Here is a 24393-nt window from a genome sequence, read left to right on the forward strand (position 1 = left end):
TAGTCAAAATTTCCAATTTTTTTGGTAAGTTTACACAACTGTTAGCTGCGTTTATTTGTCAAATATTGTTAGCGATTTTGAAAGGCGTAATAAAATTCAATTCTGAATACCTTTAAATGTGACGTTTCCATTTAATCTTATGCAATCAACGAAAGCAGAATGTTTTAAGAAAGTACATTAAAGACTTGTTTTGGGATTATCATAAAAATAATAATTTACATTTTTGGCTTTAATCATGATATGAATAATGTGTGTAAAGAACGCATTTATTAAGGCTTAAATTCAATTTGAAACTATTTTATTGAATTAGCGGATGCCAATTGGAACCAAAATACAAAATTAAGTTAATATTTCTATAAAATGCAAACACCAGATAGATGAATTAATTGTAAAATAAATAAAGTAAAGCGATTGAGAGATAGAAGAAATAAGGGTGCAGAAAAATTGATTTGGCTCATCAGCGCAACGGAATCTATTGCACCATATAGTAACTTAACTGCAAACATAACATCTAGCATAAAACAACGATAAGTTATAGATAGAATGTTAATAAGAAGTAGTCGAGGCAGAACACATCAGTCATAACGACGAAGTGCAAAAAGTAAGAATCTCTGCTGCAGAAATACCAATCTAGTGAAAGTAAAAAGTATCTTGGTCTTACAAGGGTCATCAAATTGCTTTGACCAACGCTTAATAAGACCAAGAACTTGAAAGGCTTTAATAAACCTATCGAATACTAACCTATGATCAAGAAGTAAACCAATATTATTTACTTCGGTCAGTCTATCAAGAGTTATTCATTTCATCGAGCGCATCACTAGTTTTACATTTCACAAAACCATGCTGGAAATATGAAATAATAGACTTTCTTAAGTGTTATAGTTGAGGACACTTTAGACATATTCAGAGCGAAAGACCGATTTAAAATGCACAACTTTTAATATTCCCATTTATTTAATCATTATATTTATTGGAAATGTGTGGAAGTAGTTTTCTAAAAGCGACCTCCTCTGCCGCCGCGCCTTCCACCACGTCCACCACGTCCACCGGGTCCACCACGTCCACCACGTCCACCGCGTCCACCGGGTCCACCGGGTCCACGGCGTCCACCGGGTCCACCGCGTCCACCGGGTCCACCGCGTCCACCACGTCCACCACGACCACCACGATCACCACGTCCACCACGTCCACCACGTCCACCACGTCCACCACGTCCGCCACGTCCACCACGTCCACCACGTCCGCCACGTCCACCACGTCCGCCACGTCCACCATGACGTTGTCCACCGCAGCCTCTCGGTGTGGTCGGTTCCACAGCCTCTTCGGTAGTAACCTCTGTGTCATCTTCCTCTGTCGAAGCTTCCTCTGTCGTAGCTTCCTCTGTCGAAGCTTCCACTGGGGCATCTGTGGTCTCTTCCTCTTCAGCTAGGCACTCAGGATCATCTTCATTGTCAGCTAGAGTACAGTCAACGCAATCCACGTCGGTTGGATCGTCGGCGCAGGTGACTGCTTCTCCCGATGGAAGATAGGCAACCAGAAGTGCCAGAAGAGCACAGCTCAGAATTACGGTTTGGGTTCTCATCTTAGCTGAAGTGTTTCTAACTCGATAATGAATATCTTGTCCAATTCAAAGCTCTTTTATTGTGTCTGAAGTTTTGCCAACACAGCCAATTTTATTTTAAGGCATATTTAAACAGCTGTTAGCTGCGTTTATTTGTCAAATATAGCTATTTTTAGTAATTGTGAAAGACGTCAAAAAATTCAGTGCTGAATAATTTAAAGCCGTGATGTTTTTCTTAAACCTTACGCAACAAATTTGAAATAAATATTTGAATTTTCAACAAAATAGTGAGCTCCAGAATTGGCTTTACTAATATAAATACAATGTTTAAGGGAACGCATTTGAAAATAATTATATTAATTAAGATGTTGTTTTATAAGATAAAATTAATATTTATATGAATGACAAACAATTAAAGGATTAATTAATTGCATCGAAAGTAAACATATAGAACGAATTGCTATGTAATCTTAAGTTGACATCTTTAAGAATTAATCATAATTAATGTCGTCTCAAGACTGTGTTTAACTTCAGAGCAATGCTTCCTTAAGACAGCTTCACTTATTCTTTAAATACCTATTCGATTGACTTTTCAAGGAGAGTCATGACATTCTGCTTTCCTGGCAAACATTTCCGTCTTTTGCAATCAGCATTCCGTAAAATTCATTACAATTTGCAACAGCATGACTTTTGATATGCTTTTTAACGTGTCGTGATTTTTTCCTTATTTTTCGTAATATATATATATATATGTATATACATATTTTTATTTTTTTTTAGCTCATCATTTTTTGCATATTTGAGTCTCGTCAAACGTTTAGCATATTCTCTTTGTACAGCTTCTGATTTTGCTTTAGCTTCTGCTGCGCATTTAATGGCGCTCCGTGTCCTGTCGTCCTGTCTTTTTGGTGGTTGTTATTGTTGTTGCTGTTGTGCTCATTTTAACTACAAACAGCACAGACAATCACAGTCGCAGGATAATACCAACAGCAAGTACAACAACAGCAACAATAACTACAACACCGAAACGCTGCCAGCTTTGTTCCATTAACAAAAACAACAACAGACAGCAGAAGCTTCACATAATTCCATGTAGACTTTGGGCTAAAATGGTCTGAGGCATGACGCTTGAATACCGGTGAAAGCGGCTATAGGGGTGTGGATGGGGCACCCAGTCTGGTTTATAATGTACGCCGCTTCACTACGCTTATTATTTGTAGAATACTTATTGGGTGGGTGGCTTTTTAAATATGCATAAAGAAAAGCATAGCACACATCTCGGCTCTGTCTCGCCTGGCAGTCGCATATTGCGGCGTACGTGCGGAGCGGTGCGGAGTGAAGAGAACACGTGGATTGGGGTCGGGAGCTGAAGGTGGCACACATATTTGTCTGGGGCTTTGCATTATGCGATGCGATGTCTTCCTCCGGCTGCTGTTTTTTTTTTTGCGTACTGTTTTCTTTGCCGCTTTAACCTGGCGGCTTCATTTCTCTTGCCGCTTTATTTAGCTTATTAAAATTTAACTTCACTTCATTTTTTTTGTTTTTGAAATTTATATCGCATGCCATATTCCACTAATTATGTCAATTTTTGTAGACTTTGAACTTTGATTGCATTTTTCGACTGCCTGTTGACTGATTTTGAACGAATGATTTGGCCATTTCCTTAGTTGGTCGTTGATTGTGAGTGAATCACATTTATTGGTCAAATGTCACAATTCATAATTTGAGAACAAAGCAAGACCGTATATAATGAATATGGTATTTATATTTACACTTCCTTTAACACCCAAAAATGAAGATAGCTTATTAATTTCTATAAGTACTATATGACCTGCATGTCAAACAATAACTGATCTTTGACATAGATAGAGACAGAGCATTATGGAACTTTTTTCTGATCTTTAAAAATAATTTTTAAATAATATCTGTTATCATTTATAATTTTTAGAAAAACATTTCTTAAAGGTACAAAATATTTCTGAGAAACAAAATATAACAAATTTTTAATATCAGTTTCAGTCTGATTTTCGTTTTATGGTAATTTTATAAATTTCAGTATAATTCAACATTAGGAGTTATCAATAACATAACTGCGCAAAGACCTTTTTGATTAACTCATCAACAACAATATAATTGGAATTAGAATTGCAATTGGAAAGCCATCAAATAACCATCATAACTTGAACACAAATTCAAACGACGTTGACTACTGACTTATTTATGAACCGAGTTTACTGTTCAACAATAAATACTTGCTAAACTTTTCAATATCAGTAACCTTTTTCTGCACTTTTGCCAACGATAAAAAATAGAAGATTGCAAATAAAATAGAAAACCGACTACGGAATACTCTGATACCAATGTAGCACCATCTGATCTTAAGCGGCAAGGAACCTTATTGTGGAATTGGTGAGGTAATGAATGAGTGTGCATTGAATAAACATTATTGTGTCTAAGATTTTGCGACTATAGCTCTAAGATTGATAGAGAATTTGTTAAATCAACCTTAGAATGGTGTTCCCAGTAGTCGACTTTTCAAATTTGGTCTCTCTAGCTTTGTGCACTTTCTGATATAATGATTTCGCACATTATGGATTGATTGATCGTTTTTTATTGATCCTTGAACAGGATGTCCCATCAAAATTGAGTATCGTAAATATTGCAAATTTCAAGAAAATACGCGTACACTGACGAATTAAAGGACGGACATTTCAGAAAACCAATATACCTCATTTTACCTTCAGAATCAGAGAGAGAGAAAAAAAAAACAAAAATGATGTAGAAAATCAAACGGCAGCCGCTTCCGCTGGCCGCCATAACACCGGAAAGAAGTGCACGCAGACAAACACAGTCATATATACATATAGCAAGAGACAAATGCCATTTACAATTTTTGTACATAAAGCCGCTTAAGCAGCACTCTGTGTGCCTCCCACACACCGCCCCCTCGACATGTAATTTGTTTTTATGTCTGCCCATATACGTGTGATAACGGGGCGAGGTAAGTTTTTTATCCTACTTTTTTCTTCTTCTTTTTGGTTCTTCTTTTTGTGCAGACAACTTCGATTAACATTGGCAGCACTCAACGGGAGACCCTGTGTAGGGACAGGGTTTGCGACTGGATTGGGCGAGGATGGTCGGATATGTCCAACAGCAACAGCAACAAATAACACAAGTCGCGACGTCGACTAGTGAATGGCGAATGGCCCTGGCCGTGAATTTTATATATAATTTTCGACGTGGCCTCCTGTCGCCTGCAAAGTGAAAAATATCCTTGCCACGTTGTGTTGCATTTCAAATTGCTCGCTAAAAAGCATTGAACGCATTGAACCTTATACCCGGCTAGAGAGAAGCATGGCCAAAGTTTTAAAACAAAAAAAAAAAGGATAGAAAAAAAACTGTCGTCCTACATTTCGGGTTGAGTTGAGAATTGGAAGGCGCCCAGCTTGGTTGGGTTTGAATTGGTGGTGGGTTGTCCATCTAAGTTGTCGCAATTTGACGTTAATGGAAGTTTTGCTGCAGCATTGCTGGATATACAAAATGTATTAATATTCGCAGACATTGTAGTTTTAAATCTAATCCTTTCGTAATTTCTTGAAGAGTGCTAATACGAGTGTGATCTTAGAGAGGTAAACGTATTTCATAATTTATTGCGTCAGTTAGCACCATAATATTACGTAGATATGGTAACATTTTCATGTGAGCTCTGACGCATTTACAGTCTTAAAATTAAAAAAATAAAAACATTTGCTTCAGCACTGAGAAAGTGTCAAATTGTTTGCACAGCTTGGCAAAGAATTTGCATTAATAATGAGTATTTATTCTATGTGTCTGTACACAAATACGCTGTCTACATATGTATTTACAGTACACTCATATGATTTCTATAAAAATGTTTTTCTTTCGCATATATACTCATAATTAAACTGGTCCTCAAGTTTAAGCTAATTGTAAAGCAACTCATTTATACATTTAATTTTACATTACATTACATTTTATACATTATCATTTTTATAGAGAATAATAAAGTTTTGACCAACTTCTTAATGATTGCTTTGATGTAAGAAATTTGCTTTCTCATTTATATTTTATGAATATATATAACAACAGCATATCGTAAGAATTAAATATTAAAATAGATCACAGATATAATTTGAGTGATGAGATATTTTATTTAACAACATTTTCCATAACCAATCATTTTGAAATATTTCTAATTACTGCAAGACTACACATCATGCAACCAAAAATGTTGCTCCAAAACTCTGATATGGAAAAATAGGCCAATGGTTTACCCAACGCATTCGCTTCATTATTTACTCACTACGAAGGCAAATTCAAATGTTCCGTAAACTGGAAACATTGAATAAAATTCATTATTGTGAAGGGGTGGCCTGCTTAAAGAACTTTTTATAGCTGGATTTCACTTCACTTTCACCAAACGGGAAACTGTTTGATTTGATTTGATGGTCACATTGCGTGACAGTAATTACAAAATAAATGCAAACATCATAGAAGACACAGCAGACACTCCTAGCCAACGAAAGGGATGTGCCGCGTTTTGGTGGGGGTTGGAAAATTGCTATTGGAAATGAAGCTGGGATGTGCGTGATGCATGTGTTTGTCTGTGTATATCTGTTTGGGGGGATTTGTGTATCTTTGCAGTAATTCGAGTAGTTGTATGATGCATGCAGCTCTTGATGGATTGGCTTACAGTTGCAGCCACGTAACTAAGAGGGGATGAGGTTAGAGGCTTTGTTGTCTTTGTTACTGTATTTTATTACATGTGTAAGTTGCGCTTAAGTTTTTCCAAGTGTCTTGTGACAAATTTGACAACAGCTGAGACCAATTGCTCAAAGCTCTACCCACACACACACACACATACTTTTCCGAGAGCCATGCATCGTTTCATCTATCAATCAAGCGATGGAAAGGCAATCATAAAACTGCCATTAAGCCACACACACACAGCCAAAACTCTACCATAAATCTTGGCTGTAATCTTTAAAAAAAAAAACAGTTACCTCCAAAAGCCACCAATTGTCCTCGTCTGCTGCATGTTTATACTATTAACATATTGTTTACTTTACCCAAAATCCAAACACATTTTCCTTTATCTGCATGTGCAGCAGCAGCAGCTGCAACCTTCCCGTCCTCCTCCCAACAATCCACCCATTCCAGCAGCTTTGCAATTTATCAAATATTTTTCGCTAGCGGAAACGGAAGCTTCCGGAAGCTGCATAAAGCTACGTGTCATAATGGAGCTCTCTCTGGTTGGAAGGTTCAACTAATGGCGCTAATAACGCACCATCAAATATTAATAATAATGGGACGAAAAAAAGGACTTCCGATTAACCAATGTCCAGCAAGTCGCCCCACAAAATGAAGTGCCTTTGACAGACACACACAATGAAGTCAACTCAGCGACGCCTGCCCCTTGCCAATCCCCCCCCCCAGGCTCCTTGTCCACGTCCATCAGACGCCACTCGGAGGCAAAGTTTGCACTCGAAACGCATTGAACTTGAGTGTGTATGTGGTGTGTAAAGTGTGTGTGCCGGACATTTTGATTAGCTTAATGCCTGGACATATACCGGAAATGGCAGTACAGCAACTGAAAAGAAAATAAAAAGAAACTGTGTCTATTTGACTTGGAAATATCCTGTAGCATTTGGTTTGGCATTAATAATTAAAGGTATGGAAAAACTGTCTTTGATTTGCGAGGAAATTGAAAATTGATGATGTTTTGCCAAAGCCAAAATTATATTTTTTATTTTCTTGCATATCTTGAGTAGTTCTACGAATATTAAACTTTAATTTTAATTGTTTATTTATGAAAGTATTTTTGAAAAATGTGTGCTGCTGTTGCTTCACATTAAATAAAATATTTAATTTAGTTTCAGTAATCAAATTCAACATCTAGTTTAACATATAAGGTCTAAAAAAGATTCCCTGACTATTAAAAGCAAGTATTGCTATATTAAAAAAAAAGAATCAATTAAAAGATTTAAAGAATTTTCTGAAAAACATTTTAGTAATTTTGTTGGCATTTTTAGTGTTTGGAATATAGTTAAAGGAACTTGAAAGTAGCTCCAAATTCAGTCGTTTCCAATAATCATTCAATTAAGAGTGATGTTCAATATTGCAGGGTATTTTAGAGGAGCACTGATGCAGTGCCAGGATACCCGAATTATAAATCGCACAGTTCGACTTATGAAAAGCACTCGATATGCAGTTGGGGCAGGCACAAGTTCTGCTCTGCGAACGGGCGACAGGTGCCTGGAGTTACTCCAGGCGAGACAGTTTGCCAGCCCCGTTTGCCTCACCCGCTTCAATAATTTGGCAAAAAACAACAATAAATATGGCACACACACACACACACACAAGCACAGGCACTGTTGTGCCACATCACACAGCACAGCCAGGTTGTGCAGCAAATTGCTTAGCATACTTTACGGCTTCAATTGGCAATTGGCAGCCTTTGAATTTCGTTTGCCGTTCCCCCCTTTTCACCACTCCATCTTTTTGCTCGACATGCCAGGCGCTTGACATGCCGGTGGGCGGGTAGTGGGTGTGTGATGTGGCACAGGCAAGTGGGTGTGGCTGCGGACTGAAGTGGTTAAGCCTGGTGCCTACCTGGCAGCTGACAACTTGGCAAGCGTTTTTATTATTGTTGTTGGCTGTTGGGTTTTCCAACTCCTTCACCTTTTTTTGTTGTTGTTGTATTTTTGGAGCGCAACTGGCATGTTGCGGCTATTCGGATTTGAAGGCGAACAACTCCGCGAGACACGAATATAAAGTTATGGCAATAGAATAAAGTGCTGCACATTGCATAATGGAATTGTTAATATATGTAATATATATAATATATATATAAAATATAAAATATATATGTAGATATATTTCTATTTTATCAGCATCAAGAGCCGGGTCGATCTAGTCATGTCCGTCTATTGGTCGCTGATTTCAAAATTATTTGAGTAAGCGAATTCAGTTTTAGAATATAAGTTTTCGTATATTAAACACAGATTCAGTTTTTCCATCGATTTCCATCTATAAGATTCAACATTTTAAGTATAGATCTGTCTAATCGGGTATGTGTTCAGCGTATGACAGCTAAGGGGTATCTGCTAGTCAAGCTATCTCCAACTTGTTGTTTGAAATAGTTGAGATTATAAACTGATTATAATAACAAAATCGATTAGAATGCAACTTGATAAGCAAGAAATTGAATTGAATTGAATCAGAGTTTCACATCTGTGCAGATCTTGGAAGCTACTTCTTGATTGGCCCTCGATACACATTCATGTGGCTGACTGTCTTTGAGCTGTGTGGCAGCTGCCGTTTAATTTCCGTCTACAAACCTCTCTTTCACACACACACACACACACACACACACACACAAAACACAGCGCACACACTCAAGACACACACACACACACACACATACACTGAGGCATATAGGAACAGAAATTTCACACGCTGCGTCAGTTTTGATTGAAATATTGACAGCAATTTTTGCATAGTTTGGCGATAAGCTTAGCAGGCACCACCACCACCACCACCGACTAAACAAACTGAACTGCAACCGAATGTGGCTCATGTGCAATGTGGTGAAAACTTGAAAACTTGAACAGTTGTAGCGAGGGGCCCACTCAATCGAGCCTGAAAACAGCTTATGACAGCTTGCCTTATTATAACTGTCAGGGTTGTCAGGTTATTAGAAACCTTTCACGTTCCCCTCCCTCCCTCCCTCCCTCCCACACTGTACTCAGTGAGAGTGTGGCTGGCGTAGGAGCGAGCACTTAATATCTTCATTAGGCTGCCTGCCTCGAGACCCGTGCAACGCTCGCCTTTATTCTGGTGCATGACTTTAAGCGCTTTTCTATTTGTTTTGTTTTTTTCTATTTTTTTTTTTTTTTGCTGTTTCTTGTTGCTTTTCTTCTTCTTGTTATTTCTTTTTCTACTTTGTATTTTTCAGGCCTCTGACAGGGCGACAGCACAGGTGTAAAATAGTTTGCCACGTCAGTTGGCAGCGGTGTATTTTGTTTTCCCTTATTTCTTTTCTTTTGCCAGTTCGGTTTTGGCTCTTATTGATTTTCCAACACTTTTCGCCTGGCGCGTTTCTTCATAAATGTCAGAAAACACTTTGATGTCATGACTTTAAGGCTGCCACACAACCCACACAAACACACAAATACACAAACACACATGCAGTTAGATGGGCAGATATGAGCTCTTTAGAATTTGATTCCCTCTTTTCCATATTTCCTTTTCGTTTTTCTTTTTCCATTGGTCACATGTGGCACTTTGATGTGGTTGTGTCTGCGGCAGATTTTTGTCAAGTCATGGCTGTTAAGCCCCAGATCTTTGGGTTTTGTTGTAGGTGTTGCTGCCATTATTTTTTTTTTGTGGATTTGGTGCGTTTTACAAATCATTTCGACTAATTGTTTTGGGACGCAAAAATAAAAAATAAGAATAAAAAATGGTAAATACCAGACGTTGGAAAATCCTTGAACTAAGGGTCAGCCAACGCAGATTGTGCCAAGGTCATTTGTTTCCACGATTGCTTTTCTATTTGTACCTCAGTTCCAATCATTGGTTATTCATCAGACAGTGCCGTAGACGGGCAAGCCAAAAAAAAATAATAAAAAATAAAACAAACCTAAAGTTAATCTACATTATCGACTAAATCACTGCGCAAAGAACTAATTCCAAATTCAAAACTCGTTTTGCACGTTTTGAGCACATTTAAGCGACGAGACTCAGAATTTCAGTCCTTTTTTTTTCTGCCAATTAAAAATAGGTGGAATAATTAAACTGTGAAGTGTAAACACATAAAATTAAGTGCACCAATAAAAATGTGCAGAATAATTAAACTGTTGAATGTAAATACAAAGAGTACAACATTTTTCAATAATAAATTTGATTTCCTTTTGATTGTTCACGTGTCGCAAACAAAATTAAGTTTCTTAGGCAAGCATGCAAAAATATGTAAAATGAGTTTTAAAATTTATATCAAGCGTTCTTTGAACTCAAAAAGCAGATGTTAAAATTAGCTGAGCCTCTTTGCAATCATTAAAAGTAAATATAGATGAATATTTTAAATGATTTATGGCTTAACATAAATTATCGCCAATAATAAAAATATTTAACTTTTAATGTTTACTTTTTTATTTTAATATGGTTTCTCAAGCTGAAATTATTAATCGTTTATTTAGTGCAGCTCAAACCATTTGCTTTGGCTTACAAAAATAAGGATATGAAAGAAATCTTTCAAATGCCATCATTGAAAACTTTACAGACTAATCCGCTGGCATTTGACATATCATAATAATCCCTTATCAGTCTGAGATCGTGCAGAAAACTCATCGAAAGTTTTCCCATTGAGCAATTGAGCAAACAGAAATCAAGCAGAATGCAAAAAAAAAAATAGATATATATATATATATATAAAATAAAGAAGTGCCTCCGTCTTTTTTCATTGATAATATTTCGTTGTTATTATTGAGTCAACACATTGATATGCACTTTTTGTTTTTGTTATTTTGTGTTTCTGTTTGCAGTGAAAACAATTGGAAACATTTTGTGTGCGTGTCTTTGAATTTTGAGTCGCTAAGCTTTTGGCGCTGCAACTTTTGACAGCATTTGATTGAATGTTTGGCAACGTCGCCGTCGCAGGGGATTACCACAATGTGTTATCTCTCCCCAAGAGAGGGAGGGGAGGGGAGCGGACAGGTAGTTGCACTTAGGCAGACCCCCCTCAGTTGGCCCTAATTGCTGCGACATACGCAGAGAGTGTAGCAGGTGAAAAAAAGTTACTCAATGTTCGGTTTAGAATTTTGTTCACTGCTCAAGAGTACTCGAGTAGTGCGTAGAACCCAAGTTTGGTAATATTTCTGACATTTTTACGAGCACATTTTCAAGTAATTTGGAGAAGGGCAGAGCTCGGCTTCCTGGAGAGAAACTCATGCTACTGTTAACTAATGAATAAATAACATTATTTCTTATGTCATATAAATATAATAAAATTACCCTACTGCTCATTTAATAAATTAATACAAAATCTTGATATTTATTTATTATTATTAATTGAAAACAGAAATTATAATTTTTGAATAATAATTTCTATATTTTTCCTGTTCATCATTCTTTCTTATTTATATTTCTTATTTATTCTTCATTATTTATGTGTTGTGTATATTATTTATAATAAATAAGGCAATTTATTTATTAATAGTAAAATTTATCAAAACTTAAATATATAAATATTAAGAATAGTTTTAGAAACACAAACTCAAAACTAAAAACTAATAATTTTAAAAGAACTTAAGACATAAAGTTAATAAAAATAAATAAAAATAATTAATGTTAAATATAAAAAAGACATTCAATATTATAATATGAATTCGTATTTTGAATACAAAATAAAAATTAAATAAGAAATGAAAGAAAACTTAAGCACAACAAGGTAAAAAAAATTAAATATTAATAAAACATTTCTTTTTTAAATTATTTTTTGCAGAGCAAACTCCTTCAAACAGCTCCCTCCCAACAATTCAAATACCGAATAAGAAGTTTGCGTGCTGCGTTAAATGCTCATCAACAGGCAGCTGCTGGCAGCTGTTCTGAGCAAACGCTCTTTATATTTATCAAATGCTCTCTTGAGTTTCACACGCCACGTTCCGCTTAGCTCAATTGTCCGTCTTATACGCAACAGTTTGGCAATGAAACAGCGCAGCATAGCACAGCAAGAGCGAGAAGAGCAACCAACCACTACAAAGAGCACAAACATTCCGCTCTTTAACTCAATTCAAAGTAAATACAAATGTAACGTAAAGTTTTGTTTTTGTTTTTTCTACGTAGGCGCCAAATGTAATCAATAATATTAAATATTTAATGTGGCAGGTAGAAAAATGTACAACATGTGAAAATTAAACAATAAGTTTTGCTGCAATCGTGTCGATTTTTTTTTTTTACTTTTCATATTTATTTAAAAATAAATTTATAACAATTTGCTGTAATTTTTTGAACGCATTTTTAAAAAATATAAATAAGAAAATTTACCTGTGCACCTGCACTATTCAATGCCACCACAAACACTTGCGAATGCGTTCCACATGCAACAACTTTGTCGCTCTTTGGTTACGCTCATTCGCCCCCGCTCTCTCGCACTCTCTTGATTTTATTCACTCTCTCTCTCACTCTCTCTCTCTCTCTCTCTCTCTCTCTGTGGTGGGCTTCGTTGAGTTGCGCGCTGCTTTTTAACGAGCCGAACGGTAAAAGAGTCGCATACAGGTGCAAGCCAACGACTCCCCCACTCGCCTTGGCTCCCCACACACACACACACACACACACTGTTAGATGACAATACTTGGAACCGCTCTTCAGCAGCTCCTCTTTCGCTCTTTGCTACTCTCTCTCTCTCTCTCCCTCTCACTCACTCACTCACGCTTCTCTCTCGCTGAGCAGGAAACGTCGCAAGGAAATGGCAAAATGTTCTACGTCCATTCGTTTTCGCATGTGTGCGAGCAGCTGTAACTGTATGCTGTATGTGTGTGTGTGTGTGTGTATATGTGCGCCTGTGGATGACATTGCGGCAATCGTTGGGGCAGCGCCAGTTGTCGGCTAACGGTAGTCGTTGCGAAACTTTTGCTGGAGTAACGTGTCGCGCAATTGAAATTGGCGGCGTTTTCATCGTCCAGCTGTGCCTCTACTGGCTTCAATTCACGTACTCGCGACTTTTCCATCTGTGTGTGTGTGTGTGCGTGTGTTGGTGTGGGTGTAAGGGTGCCTGTGTGTGTGTGTTCGTGTGTGTGTGTGTGTGTGTGTGTGGGACTGCCAATTAGTGTGTGTTACATTTGTGCAACAGTCGACTCGTGTGCGTGTGCGCGTTTGCCTCTGTGTGTGTGTGTGTGTGCCCCATGTTGCACATGTGTGCGTGGGGCGCCGCAGCCGCCGTCGACAGAGCAACACAAATTTATTAAAATTTCATGAGAAATGTATTTCACAAAAAGAAAAAAATACTGCCACATAAAAATACATATATACAGCATGTGAATATATATATATATACATATATGTATATATATACATATATATATATAGAAAGAGCGTGTGCCCAATAAGAATCGGCCGAATTAATTGAAGTAACCTTTTGCTAGGTAAGCTTAACCCGCACAATAAAATATAATAAAACTTGTAACGAACTTTTAATTCAGTTTACTTACTTTTGGGTTTATCTTTTTTTATTTCTTCCTCCCTTTTTTGTGGTGTTTACTTATTTGCTGGCAAAAACTTTATCTAAATTCAATTTTGACTTGGACCCTTGAAAATTTGCCGCCACCCAGTGAAATAAACTCACAGCGCACACAACGCACGCTTATGGTCATTAAACTGAATTAGATAAGTTAAACGATGTCTAATGTCAATTTAATTATGTGAAAATAAAACCGTCTTTCCACCATTCCCAACCGCTCTTATTTTATTTTGTGTATATTTTTTGTGCGTGGATTGTAATTTAAAGTCACTCCCTGGGAAGCATTGGGACTGGATTAAGAAGTGACTTAAGTTCCGTATAGATATAGGGGATATTCCTGTTATTAGCTTTGCATTATCCTTCTTAGGTGCTAATATATTGGTCTGACAAACAAATTTCATATAAAGTCGGTATAATTACAATATATTGATATACTATATTGTAATCATATTTCATATCAATCATAAGATGATACTTGAAACTCATTAATCAAAGTTTACGATAATTACAATACTTGGTATAATTGCCTGAACTATATATGTATATCTACATTACCTTGAGGTACTCAGAGTCCTGCTTAAGGAAAAACATATATTAATAAGAACTGAATTGGAATCATCTTAAATATACCATAAGCAAATATGAAATATTAATATTATTATTATATTAGAATTATTGTATTTATAAACGTCCATCATACAAATTATTACAAATTATAATTTTAATAGCTTAATAGAAAATTAATATAAAAAAAAAAAAAATAATACCAATATTATTTTAATATTAAAAAATGCCTATAAATTCTACTATTATTAAAAATTAATAAAAAAAAAATTACTAAAATCAATGTAATTTAAATAATAAAACTTACGGCTTGATGATCAGTATGGTCAATAAATTAGCATTGTTTCACTCGATGACAGTCGATGAGAAAGCTTTTCAAGATTATTTGTTATTAATTATTGACTGTGGCTAATCCGAACAGCTCTCGACTGCATTTTTTAACTCTATTTAAATGAGCTCCATTCAACAGTTACTTCATCTGTTGATTGTTTCCTCAGTTTTCAACCTTCGGATCATGCTAATTGGCGGCTTAAAAGCATTGACAAATTTGAGTCGTCGAAATCGAGTTGACTATTAAATACACAGTACGCAATACGCAACTGTTGACCCAAGCAAATGAGCGTGAAAATTTCTAAGAAAAAAAAAAACCAAAAAAAAAGTTGCTTATGAATATTAAACAGACAAGTTGGCGGAAAATACCAGTTAACAGCTAAGCGAGTTGCGTGGGAAAGCACGGGATAAAAACAACTAATGGCAAGGTCAGCCAAGGGGCAAGTGATAGGAGACTTGTGGTATGCGACACGCCCAAAACTCACGTGAAGTGCAAATGCATTTGGTTTTAATTAAAATGAGCAAAAGTGACTTTCCAAATGGTCAAGAGATAAAACTGCAATAACTATAAAGAGCAGTTTAAAACGGAATTGACGTTCGACAAGGGGTGGGATTGGACATTGTGGATGGGGGTTGTTTTCACATTGGACTTGTACTCAAGTTGGGGACGCACACGCGCCAATTTGTTAAGCGGGTCACGTACCAACACAGACCAACCAACCCTCCCACCCCAGAAACCCCCACTCCATTAGTCAGCCCAAGTGCCGCACGAGCCTCTTTCGTTCGCCTGTGTGTGTGTGGGTGTCTGTGTGTGTGTGTGTTTGTGTCATCAACACGAAAATAAAAATCGAAAATTAAACTCACTGAAAATGGCAACAACTTTTTGTTGCTGCTCCTCCCTTCGGCCAGCAAATCGATTTCAATAAAGTTCGACTTTGATGACGACTTTAAAATCTTACCAAATGACGCAACAAATTAAATGTCAATAATTTCAAATAATTACCGAAAGATATATAAAAAATAAAAGAACGTTTAGCAACAAATCCCAAGGTTAAATCAATTTGAAAGAATTTTTATTGCTTTTTAATCTAATTAAATTGCCATAAAAACACAGAATACGTCGAAAAACTGTTACGAGAATTAAATATATAAAACTAAATCAATAAAAAGTCATTTATGCATTTTAAAGTCAGCCGTAAACCATTCGATAAGAGAAACACAAACAAATTGACTACAAAGTTGTCTACGGTCAAGGCGATAAAGAGGGAAGCATTAGCAGGCGAAGGGGTAGGGGTAGGGGGAGTGTTTAGGGGGAAGGGCTGTGACTTTGTTGTTGTCAACTGGTTAATGAGTGCGTGCATCGAACACGAAAGGGTGGCCAGAGCCCTGGGGGTGCAGCAACATGGGAACGTTGCAATAATGACCTGCATTTTGCATGTAAGCAGCGGGCTGCTTACATGGGAGCGTCTCAGGGGATGGGGTAAAATGGGATGGGCTAAGATGGGAGGGGGTGATGGAAAAAGAGTAAAAAATGCATGCAACAACGTTATACATTAATTTGATTTACTGGCAAGCTATGAAAGAAATTGTAATCATCTATTTATTTATTTGCAGTAACTTTTAATTCATTTATGTATAAAAACATTAATTTTTTATTTAATTTATTTTTATATGATACGAACAGTGCTTGTAGCAGTGCTGACTAAATATTCAGCTCAGATCAATAACCATGCACATATATAATTAATTGTAATCAATTTACTAAGGCAAAACAATGATGTAATATAACAAAAAATATAAGAAATTCAATTGCATTCAATTTAAACATGTGAATTTATTTGTTTGAATTATCTTTTGTCTATTTTATCTTATCTTATGTTATTTAAAAGGACAGGGGATAGCAAGTTGAAGATTTTCGTTAATGAATAACAGCAGATAAGTTAGCGATAGTAACAAACATTTCGATGATAATCAACATTGAGGCCTCACTATCTTTCCGACAATGCAGATAAGAAAGTCTACTAACTTAGTAGTTTCTAAGTGGCTCTTCCACAAATACAATGTATAGCCTCTTATAATAGTCACAGGTTGAAATTATTTTCAAGTGGCTTCATTATTTGAGTTAATCTAAAATTTAGAAACTTCTATAATCATACTTGTTTCTGTACTTGTGCTACTTGTGGTTTGAGGACACCATTAACATCTTCTTCTTTATATACAAAGTAATATCGAAGAGTTTAGAATCCCGAAGATGAAATACCCTTTAGTAGTAATCTAATCATCGCTTATCTGTAAAACAAGAAATGTAATCTACAATTATAGAAAGATAATTCTCCAATGGGATTGGAACAAATATTAATATTATCATTAAAATATTAAGTGATTTCTTCAATTTTTCAAGACTAATTCACTGAAAATAGATCTGCTTCAGTCTTAAATAAGCAAAGGTCTAAAAATAAACTTTCGAGTAATTTTATTTAAAACATATCGATTTTTTAAATTTATTTTAAATGTATATATATGTTTATGTTTATGCTAGTCATGCCTTACAACTTAATAGCCATAACAGTGCACTCCGTATGTGGTGCAGGGGGTTGAATCACCACATTTCCATCCTCATCTTCATAATCTTTATAGCGCTCAGACCGCACACACTCCATGCCAAGAGCATCCATCACTCGCTTCGAGTAGAGGCTGGTGCATGAGGTTACCAGCAGGGGAAGTCTCTTGGCCCGACCCACGTCTAACAGGGCAGTAACCAGACACCGTCCCAGTCCTTGGCGACGCACAGTGGCATCGACTGCTAGAACACTCAAATACAGAGCATCTACTACTCCGTAACGTTCAAAGAATCGAGCACTGCGTTCAAGGTCGGACAGAAAGTAGTGAATGTGTTCGATTAGAAGTTTCGGCTTATGCTCATTGGCTTCGCTCCAACTCTCCTCCAGATCGCTTGGGTGTATTACTCCAGCAAATGCCACACCCACAAAGCGACCGGCTTCAATGGCAACCAATGAAGTGCCCTGTGCAATGAGCGATAATCGGTACTTCCTCCTCTTGGCATCGTCATAGTCTATTTGATGATCGCCCGGTGTCTGCATTAGTGGCTCATTTCCGTAGAAATGATCTCGCAGAAAGATAGTCACCTCATCGATATCATCCAGTTTCATTTCACGCACAATCGTCTGCATGTTGCAAGTATCCGCGACTAACTAAATCTACTTGCTGAAGTTCCAGCGAGCTTCCAAGTGAGCTTATCGCCAAAAACTTTTTTATGTGCACTTGAGATTGTGGCACGTACGGCATCATTTATACACTGTAAACACTTTGTATGACCAAGTGGCAAGCTGAGAAATTTACATGATTATTATAATCAAATTGTATAGAAAAAATTAGTCTGCATTAATTTAGTAGATCAGTTGATCATAACAACATTGCCAAATATCTCTATTAACAACCATTTCAAATAAATATTTATTTTTTAATTAATAAATCATAAATGTCGTTATCTTTCCTACTGGAATAAATTATTATAAAAATATATTTTTTTTCTCATTAAATTGATTAAAAAAGAAAATGTTTTTCTGTGTACGAATCGCAAAATGTAAGCGATAAAGCAATTTAACTGATAAGACTACAAACGGTTACAGCTCCCATACATATTTTTCGCGATAATACAAATAAAGACTACAAAATATCAAGTTGAACTTGGTCTTACAAATACTCAGCTGATTGCGCAAATAATTGTAAAAAACTGATATCGGTTAGAATTAATTGTGAAAAGCGTGTTACGGCCTGGCACTATCTCTAGCATATTTTATTTGGGAAGATTGCAGGAAAGTGTAGGAAAAATCACGAGAAATATATTTGCAATTTATATATAAAATTAATAAGATCGATATATAATTAATAAGATCAGTGGCTCTTCCACAAATACAATGTATAGCCTCTTATAATAGTCACAGGTTGAAATTATTTTCAAGTGGCTTCATTATTTGAGTTAATCTAAAATTTAGAAACTTCTATAATCATACTTGTTTCTGTACTTGTGCTACTTGTGGTTTGAGGACACCATTAACATCTTCTTCTTTATATACAAAGTAATATCGAAGAGTTTAGAATCCCGAAGATGAAATACCCTTTAGTAGTAATCTAATCATCGCTTATCTGTAAAACAAGAAATGTAATCTACAATTATAGAAAGATAATTCTCCAATGGGATTGGAACAAATATTAATATTATCATTAAAATATTAAGTGATTTCTTCAATTTTTCAAGACTAATTCACTGAAAATAGATCTGCTTCAGTCTTAAATAAGCAAAGGTCTAAAAATAAACTTTCGAGTAATTTTATTTAAAACATATCGATTTTTTAAATTTATTTTAAATGTATATATATGTTTATGTTTATGCTAGTCATGCCTTACAACTTAATAGCCATAACAGTGCACTCCGTATGTGGTGCAGGGGGTTGAATCACCACATTTCCATCCTCATCTTCATAATCTTTATAGCGCTCAGACCGCACACACTCCATGCCAAGAGCATCCATCACTCGCTTCGAGTAGAGGCTGGTGCAGGTGGTTACCAGCAGGGGAAGTCTCTTGGCCCGACCCACGTCTAACAGGGCAGTAACCAGACACCGTCCCAGTCCTTGGCGACGCACAGTGGCATCGACTGCTAGAACACTCAAATACAGAGCATCTACTACTCCGTAACGTTCAAAGAATCGAGCACTGCGTGCAAGGTCGGACAGAAAGTAGTCAATGTGTTCGATTAGAAGTTTCGGCTTATGCTCATTGGCTTCGCTCCAACTCTCCTCCAGATCGCTTGGGTGTATTACTCCAGCAAATGCCACACCCACAAAGCGACCGGCTTCAATGGCAACCAATGAAGTGCCCTGTGCAATGAGCGATAATCGAGATTTCCTCCTCTTGGCATCGTCATAGTCTATTTGATGATCGCCCAGTGTCTGCATTAGTGGCTCACTTCCGAAGAAATGATCTCGCAGAAAGATAGTCACCTCATCGATATCATCCAGTTTCATTTCACGCACAATCGTCTGCATGTTGCAAGTATCCGCGACTAACTAAATCTACTTGCTGAAGTTCCAGCGAGCTTCCAAGTGAGCTTATCGCCAAAAACTTTTTTATGTGCACTTGAGATTGTGGCACGTACGGCATCATTTATACACTGTAAACACTTTGTATGACCAAGTGGCAAGCTGAGAAATTTACATGATTATTATAATCAAATTGTATAGAAAAAATTAGTCTGCATTAATTTAGTAGATCAGTTGATCATAACAACATTGCCAAATATCTCTATTAACAACCATTTCAAATAAATATTTATTTTTTAATTAATAAATCATAAATGTCGTTATCTTTCCTACTGGAATAAATTATTATAAAAATATATTTTTTTTCTCATTAAATTGATTAAAAAAGAAAATGTTTTTCTGTGTACGAATCGCAAAATGTAAGCGATAAAGCAATTTAACTGATAAGACTACAAACGGTTACAGCTCCCATACATATTTTTCGCGATAATACAAATAAAGACTACAAAAATATCAAGTTGAACTTGGTCTTACAAATACTCAGCTGATTGCGCAAATAATTGTAAAAAACTGATATCGGTTAGAATTAATTGTGAAAAGCGTGCTACGGCCTGGCACTATCTCTAGCATATTTTATTTGGGAAGATTACAGGAAAATGTAGGAAAAATCACGAGAAATATATTTGCAATTTATTTATAAAATTAATAAGATCCTGGTTTTATTACAAGGTAATTTGTACAATTTTTGTGCATTATTTGAACCGAATTTGATTGAATTTCCATTTAAATTGTCTACAATTTCAACGCCATAACACTAGCCTTTGTGTGAGGTGCCGGTGGCTTGAGCACCACATTACCATCCTCGTCCTTGAAGGCAACATAGTCTTCCGAGTGCACGCACTCCATGCCCAGAGATGCCATCAGTCGGGTCGAGTAGAGGCCAGTGCAGGTTGCCACCAGCAAAGGGAATCCCTTGGTCCGACCTACATCGATCAGAGCAGTTACCAAACGGCGACCAAGACCTTGACGACGCATTGAGGAATCCACTGCTATCATTTTTAGATAGAGGGCATCGGTTACACCATATTGCTGAAACAATCGAGCGTTCCTTTTGATGTTGCACAGAAAGTATTCGATATGCTCCATTGGCTGCGTGCGCCGCTTCTCGCTCAATTCAAGCCAATTCTGCTCTAGTTCGCTGGCATTGAGCACTCCAGCATAGGCCACGCCCACAATGCGATCATCGTTGCTCTGATCGACGACAATCAGCGAACAACCCTGCCGAATAACCGATTCGTGATACTCTCTCCTCTTCGGATCGGGTGACGCTTTCGGTAGCTGGATGCCGGGTGTCTGCAGTAGGGGTTCATGCTTGTTGAAATGCTCGGCTAGAAAGAGTCTTGCCTCATCGATGTGACTTGATTTCATTTCACACACAATCGTCGTCATATTACGAGCTTCGCCGGTTGACTGAGTGCAGTTGGAGAGAATTCCACGTATAAGCTTATCGCAAAACAATGGAATAGAGAAAAACACAATCCGGTTTTTGCCAGACGTAAACACAAAATGTTTTGATATAGTCGGTAGTGAGTAACTTACGCACTTAATCGCCTCCGCTGCTGCCCACAGATAATAATGATCAAGTGAATTTATTTACCAGTCATGGTTTTATATCTGGGCATTATATCCCATTTCATAATTACTTTTTATCATAAAAGAAAAGTGCTTGAGTTGGTGAATTTGTGTAGTGAGTGTGAAATTGTCTGAAAAAAAACATTTTTTCTTTGTGTATTTAGTTAAAACTTTTCCATTCAGTATGCTAAAGCACAGAATATGTGAATGCAGGCAAATTACAAATACTTTCAATTTAAGCTCCAACGTAAAAACCTATAAGTATTGATTGAGTAATATTTAGTTTACGTCATCAATAATCCAACTATTTATTAAAATTAATAATAATGCTTGCCTACGTAATAATGGAACAAATTGATTTCAATTGCTCTTACACTTTGATTTGCACTTTGATTACGTATTATATATGTAATTATATTATTAAAAAGCTCATTCATTAATTATTTAATTGTTTGATAGCTTTGAATAATGCATTAGATGATTAGCGTTCACTATTAATTTATGTATATATTAATTAATTTTGATATCTACATTGCACTACAGTTTTTAAGAACACCAACAGTCGAGCCTTCATAGCATTTTTTTAACCTTCAAATCGGCCAATCTTTCAAAAAAGTAGCTGACATAATAACTGGTTCTATTTCCTGGTAGACCAACAATCCAGACACATTTTCAACAGGTATATCATTATCACTTAAGAGCTCGATAACATAACATATAATCAAAAGCTTACAGCTTAATGACCATAACGCGCAAGTGGGTATGTGGTGCAGGTGGCTTGAACACTACTTTGCCACTGTCATCCTTATAGTCCGCATATGCCTGCTCATAGATGCACTCCATGCCCAATGCCTCCTTCTGACGGGCCGAATAGAAGCTGGAGCAGTAGGCGATCATCAGGGGAAATCCCTTGGTCCGACCCACTTCCATAAGGGCGGCAGCTAGACGTGAGCCCAGCCCTTTGCCACGCATCGAGGCATCCACATTGGTTATATGTGAGTAGAGAAGTTTAGAGATGGCGTAACGCTCAAAGAGATTCACTTTGATTTCGACTTTGGATAGGAACACCGCAATGAGTCCCCAGGTGTTCGGCTCCATTGCTGCGGCCTCTTTGCGATGCTTCTCCAAGCAGCTGGGGAATTGTGCACCCGCAAGAACCAAGCCGACAATGCGTCCAGTCTTCTCCTCAGTGGCCAATAAGCAGGTGCCCTGCTCAATCATAGAGATGTGGTACTCATCGTTCTCCTTCTCATAGCATTTTTGCACATCCTCTCCAGAAGAGGCACAGAGTGGCTCTCCGTTATAGAAATTGCCGCCCATGAAGATCTTCACTTGCTTGTAGTCCGACACTGTCATAACGCGAATAAGTATGCCATCTTTTGAGCACAGTTCCGTTGCCATGTTGAGAGCACGGTATTCGATGCAGAAATATAGTTTGTATTCAACCAAACACCACTATTTATATGGGGTGTCTTATCGTACAGTTCTTCTTATCATTATACTTTTTGTGCTTTTATTTGGCATACTTATGTTGATAATTTGCTTGTTTACTTACTGCCACTCTGCTGTGTGCCCCACTCATCAAATTAATTTAATTAAAATTGCGTGGCAATTGATTTTGAACTGTTGACCTCCATATAGATGTATATTAAATAACAACATTTTTAATTTAAAATCAGTTTTGTTGCAATGTTTTCAGCTTATATAAATTAATAATAATATTATATTTATGCCAAGTCATAAGTTTTTCAATAAAAATATGAATCTTATATCTTATCTTAAGTGAAAGGATTTCCCAATTATCTTAAATATCAGGTGTTATAATCAGATAATTTCAGTGTTTTTCTACACATTCGAAATACACTATATGTGCATGGAGGTACTACGGAGGTAGTCTTCTAAAATAGCTATAACATTCTCAGATAACTGAGGTGTACAATAATAATACAATAATTATAATAATCGAAAGATCTAATACACAACATGACCATAAATATAAAATCGATCTGTTGAATCAATTCAAATAATTTAATAAAAGTGCAACGATAATGAATACAATTTAAATAGAATCTAATCTATTAAATTATTTACATTTGTTTCTATGGACTAAAAATAGCAATCTTATCTTGCTTTTGCTGCTCGCCAATGAATGACAGCAAACTCTTAATAACATTTTATTCGTTTGTTTGGATTAAGTTCTAAAATAGATAACCAGCTGAAAGCAAATACACATAAATTCTATATCTGGCCAAAAGTATGAAGCAGTTGATTTTTATACCCAGAGCCCATTAAAAGTGTCTAAAAATAGTAGAAATTGTTTGTATGAAAGTGTGAAACATCTCTAACTATTCAAAGTGTATATATTCTCGACCAGAATCAACAGCTGAGTAAAACTACTTCTCATATGTCGCAATATTTACTATACGTTGAGATATTGATAATCAACAGCAAATATTTTATCAAGATCCAAAACATACTTTGATTAATGTATATGTATATATACATATGTATACTCGATTTAATGAATATAACAGTTGTGTTCAGGGTATTTTCTAGTCGAGCTCTCTCAACTATAGCATTCTTTTCTTTTTTTTTTTGTATCAGATGCTTATCAGTCGAGAGAAAATCATATGACACAAGTATATCTAAGATTTTACTGTTCATCACAATCCTCCCGAAAACACATCAAAAAAGTATTGTAAAATAGTTATATGTATCTATTTGGCTATCTCTTTCCACCTATATCTGCAGACAATAAGTAAAAATGAACAGGTCTTTAAGCAGCAAAAGAGTTCGGCAAAAATTTAGCACTGTTAAGTGTTGAGTGTGGGGGTTGTCTGTAGTCCGGAATGCCAGCAAATTCCCCAACTGGTCAAAAACCAACATAATTTACATGTCTGCTGGATAAGTTCGAAGCAGAAGATGGTTGGTTAGCCAGAGAGGTAGACTGAGGCTGGACCAGTCTGGACAGTATGGACAATCTGGAC

At 36.5% G+C, this 24393-nt stretch overlaps 6 protein-coding genes across 6 annotated transcripts in view; 1 reads left to right on the forward strand and 5 right to left on the reverse strand.

The window, feature by feature from the left end:
* Positions 1-994: 994 nt before the first annotated feature.
* LOC122322407 (mesenchyme-specific cell surface glycoprotein-like) lies at positions 995-1582 on the reverse strand. The gene has a single exon (XM_043214388.1). The coding sequence runs from the start codon at positions 1580-1582 to the stop codon at positions 995-997; it is 588 nt and encodes a 195-aa protein (XP_043070323.1).
* Positions 1583-13622: 12040 nt separating this feature from the next.
* Positions 13623-24393, forward strand: part of LOC6562682 (discoidin domain-containing receptor 2) — a 121927-nt gene continuing 111156 nt past the window's right edge. The window contains exon 1 of the mRNA XM_001988094.3: positions 13623-13722. The gene's annotated coding sequence lies outside the window, so the exon portion shown is untranslated. The remainder of the gene's footprint in view (positions 13723-24393) is intronic.
* On the reverse strand, positions 17168-17957 carry LOC6562066 (arylalkylamine N-acetyltransferase-like 2). The gene has a single exon (XM_001988100.2). The coding sequence runs from the start codon at positions 17900-17902 to the stop codon at positions 17258-17260; it is 645 nt and encodes a 214-aa protein (XP_001988136.2). The 5' UTR covers positions 17903-17957; the 3' UTR covers positions 17168-17257.
* Positions 19051-19803, reverse strand: LOC6561739 (arylalkylamine N-acetyltransferase-like 2). Its single transcript, XM_001988099.3, has one exon. The coding sequence runs from the start codon at positions 19778-19780 to the stop codon at positions 19136-19138; it is 645 nt and encodes a 214-aa protein (XP_001988135.2). The 5' UTR covers positions 19781-19803; the 3' UTR covers positions 19051-19135.
* Positions 20437-21419, reverse strand: LOC6561738 (arylalkylamine N-acetyltransferase-like 2). The gene is made up of 2 exons (XM_001988098.2): positions 21374-21419; positions 20437-21277 (listed from the first exon to the last, which is right to left on the reverse strand). The coding sequence occupies exon 2, from the start codon at positions 21221-21223 to the stop codon at positions 20567-20569; it is 657 nt and encodes a 218-aa protein (XP_001988134.2). The 5' UTR covers positions 21224-21277; positions 21374-21419; the 3' UTR covers positions 20437-20566.
* On the reverse strand, positions 21685-22832 carry LOC6561830 (arylalkylamine N-acetyltransferase-like 2). The gene has a single exon (XM_001988097.2). It carries the CDS (start codon positions 22805-22807, stop codon positions 22136-22138), a length of 672 nt encoding a protein of 223 aa, XP_001988133.1. The 5' UTR covers positions 22808-22832; the 3' UTR covers positions 21685-22135.

The sequence above is a fragment of the Drosophila grimshawi genome, unplaced genomic scaffold (assembly GCF_018153295.1).
Source record: "Drosophila grimshawi isolate 15287-2541.00 unplaced genomic scaffold, ASM1815329v1 contig_1377, whole genome shotgun sequence".
Classification (NCBI taxonomy): Eukaryota; Metazoa; Arthropoda; class Insecta; order Diptera; family Drosophilidae; genus Drosophila; species Drosophila grimshawi.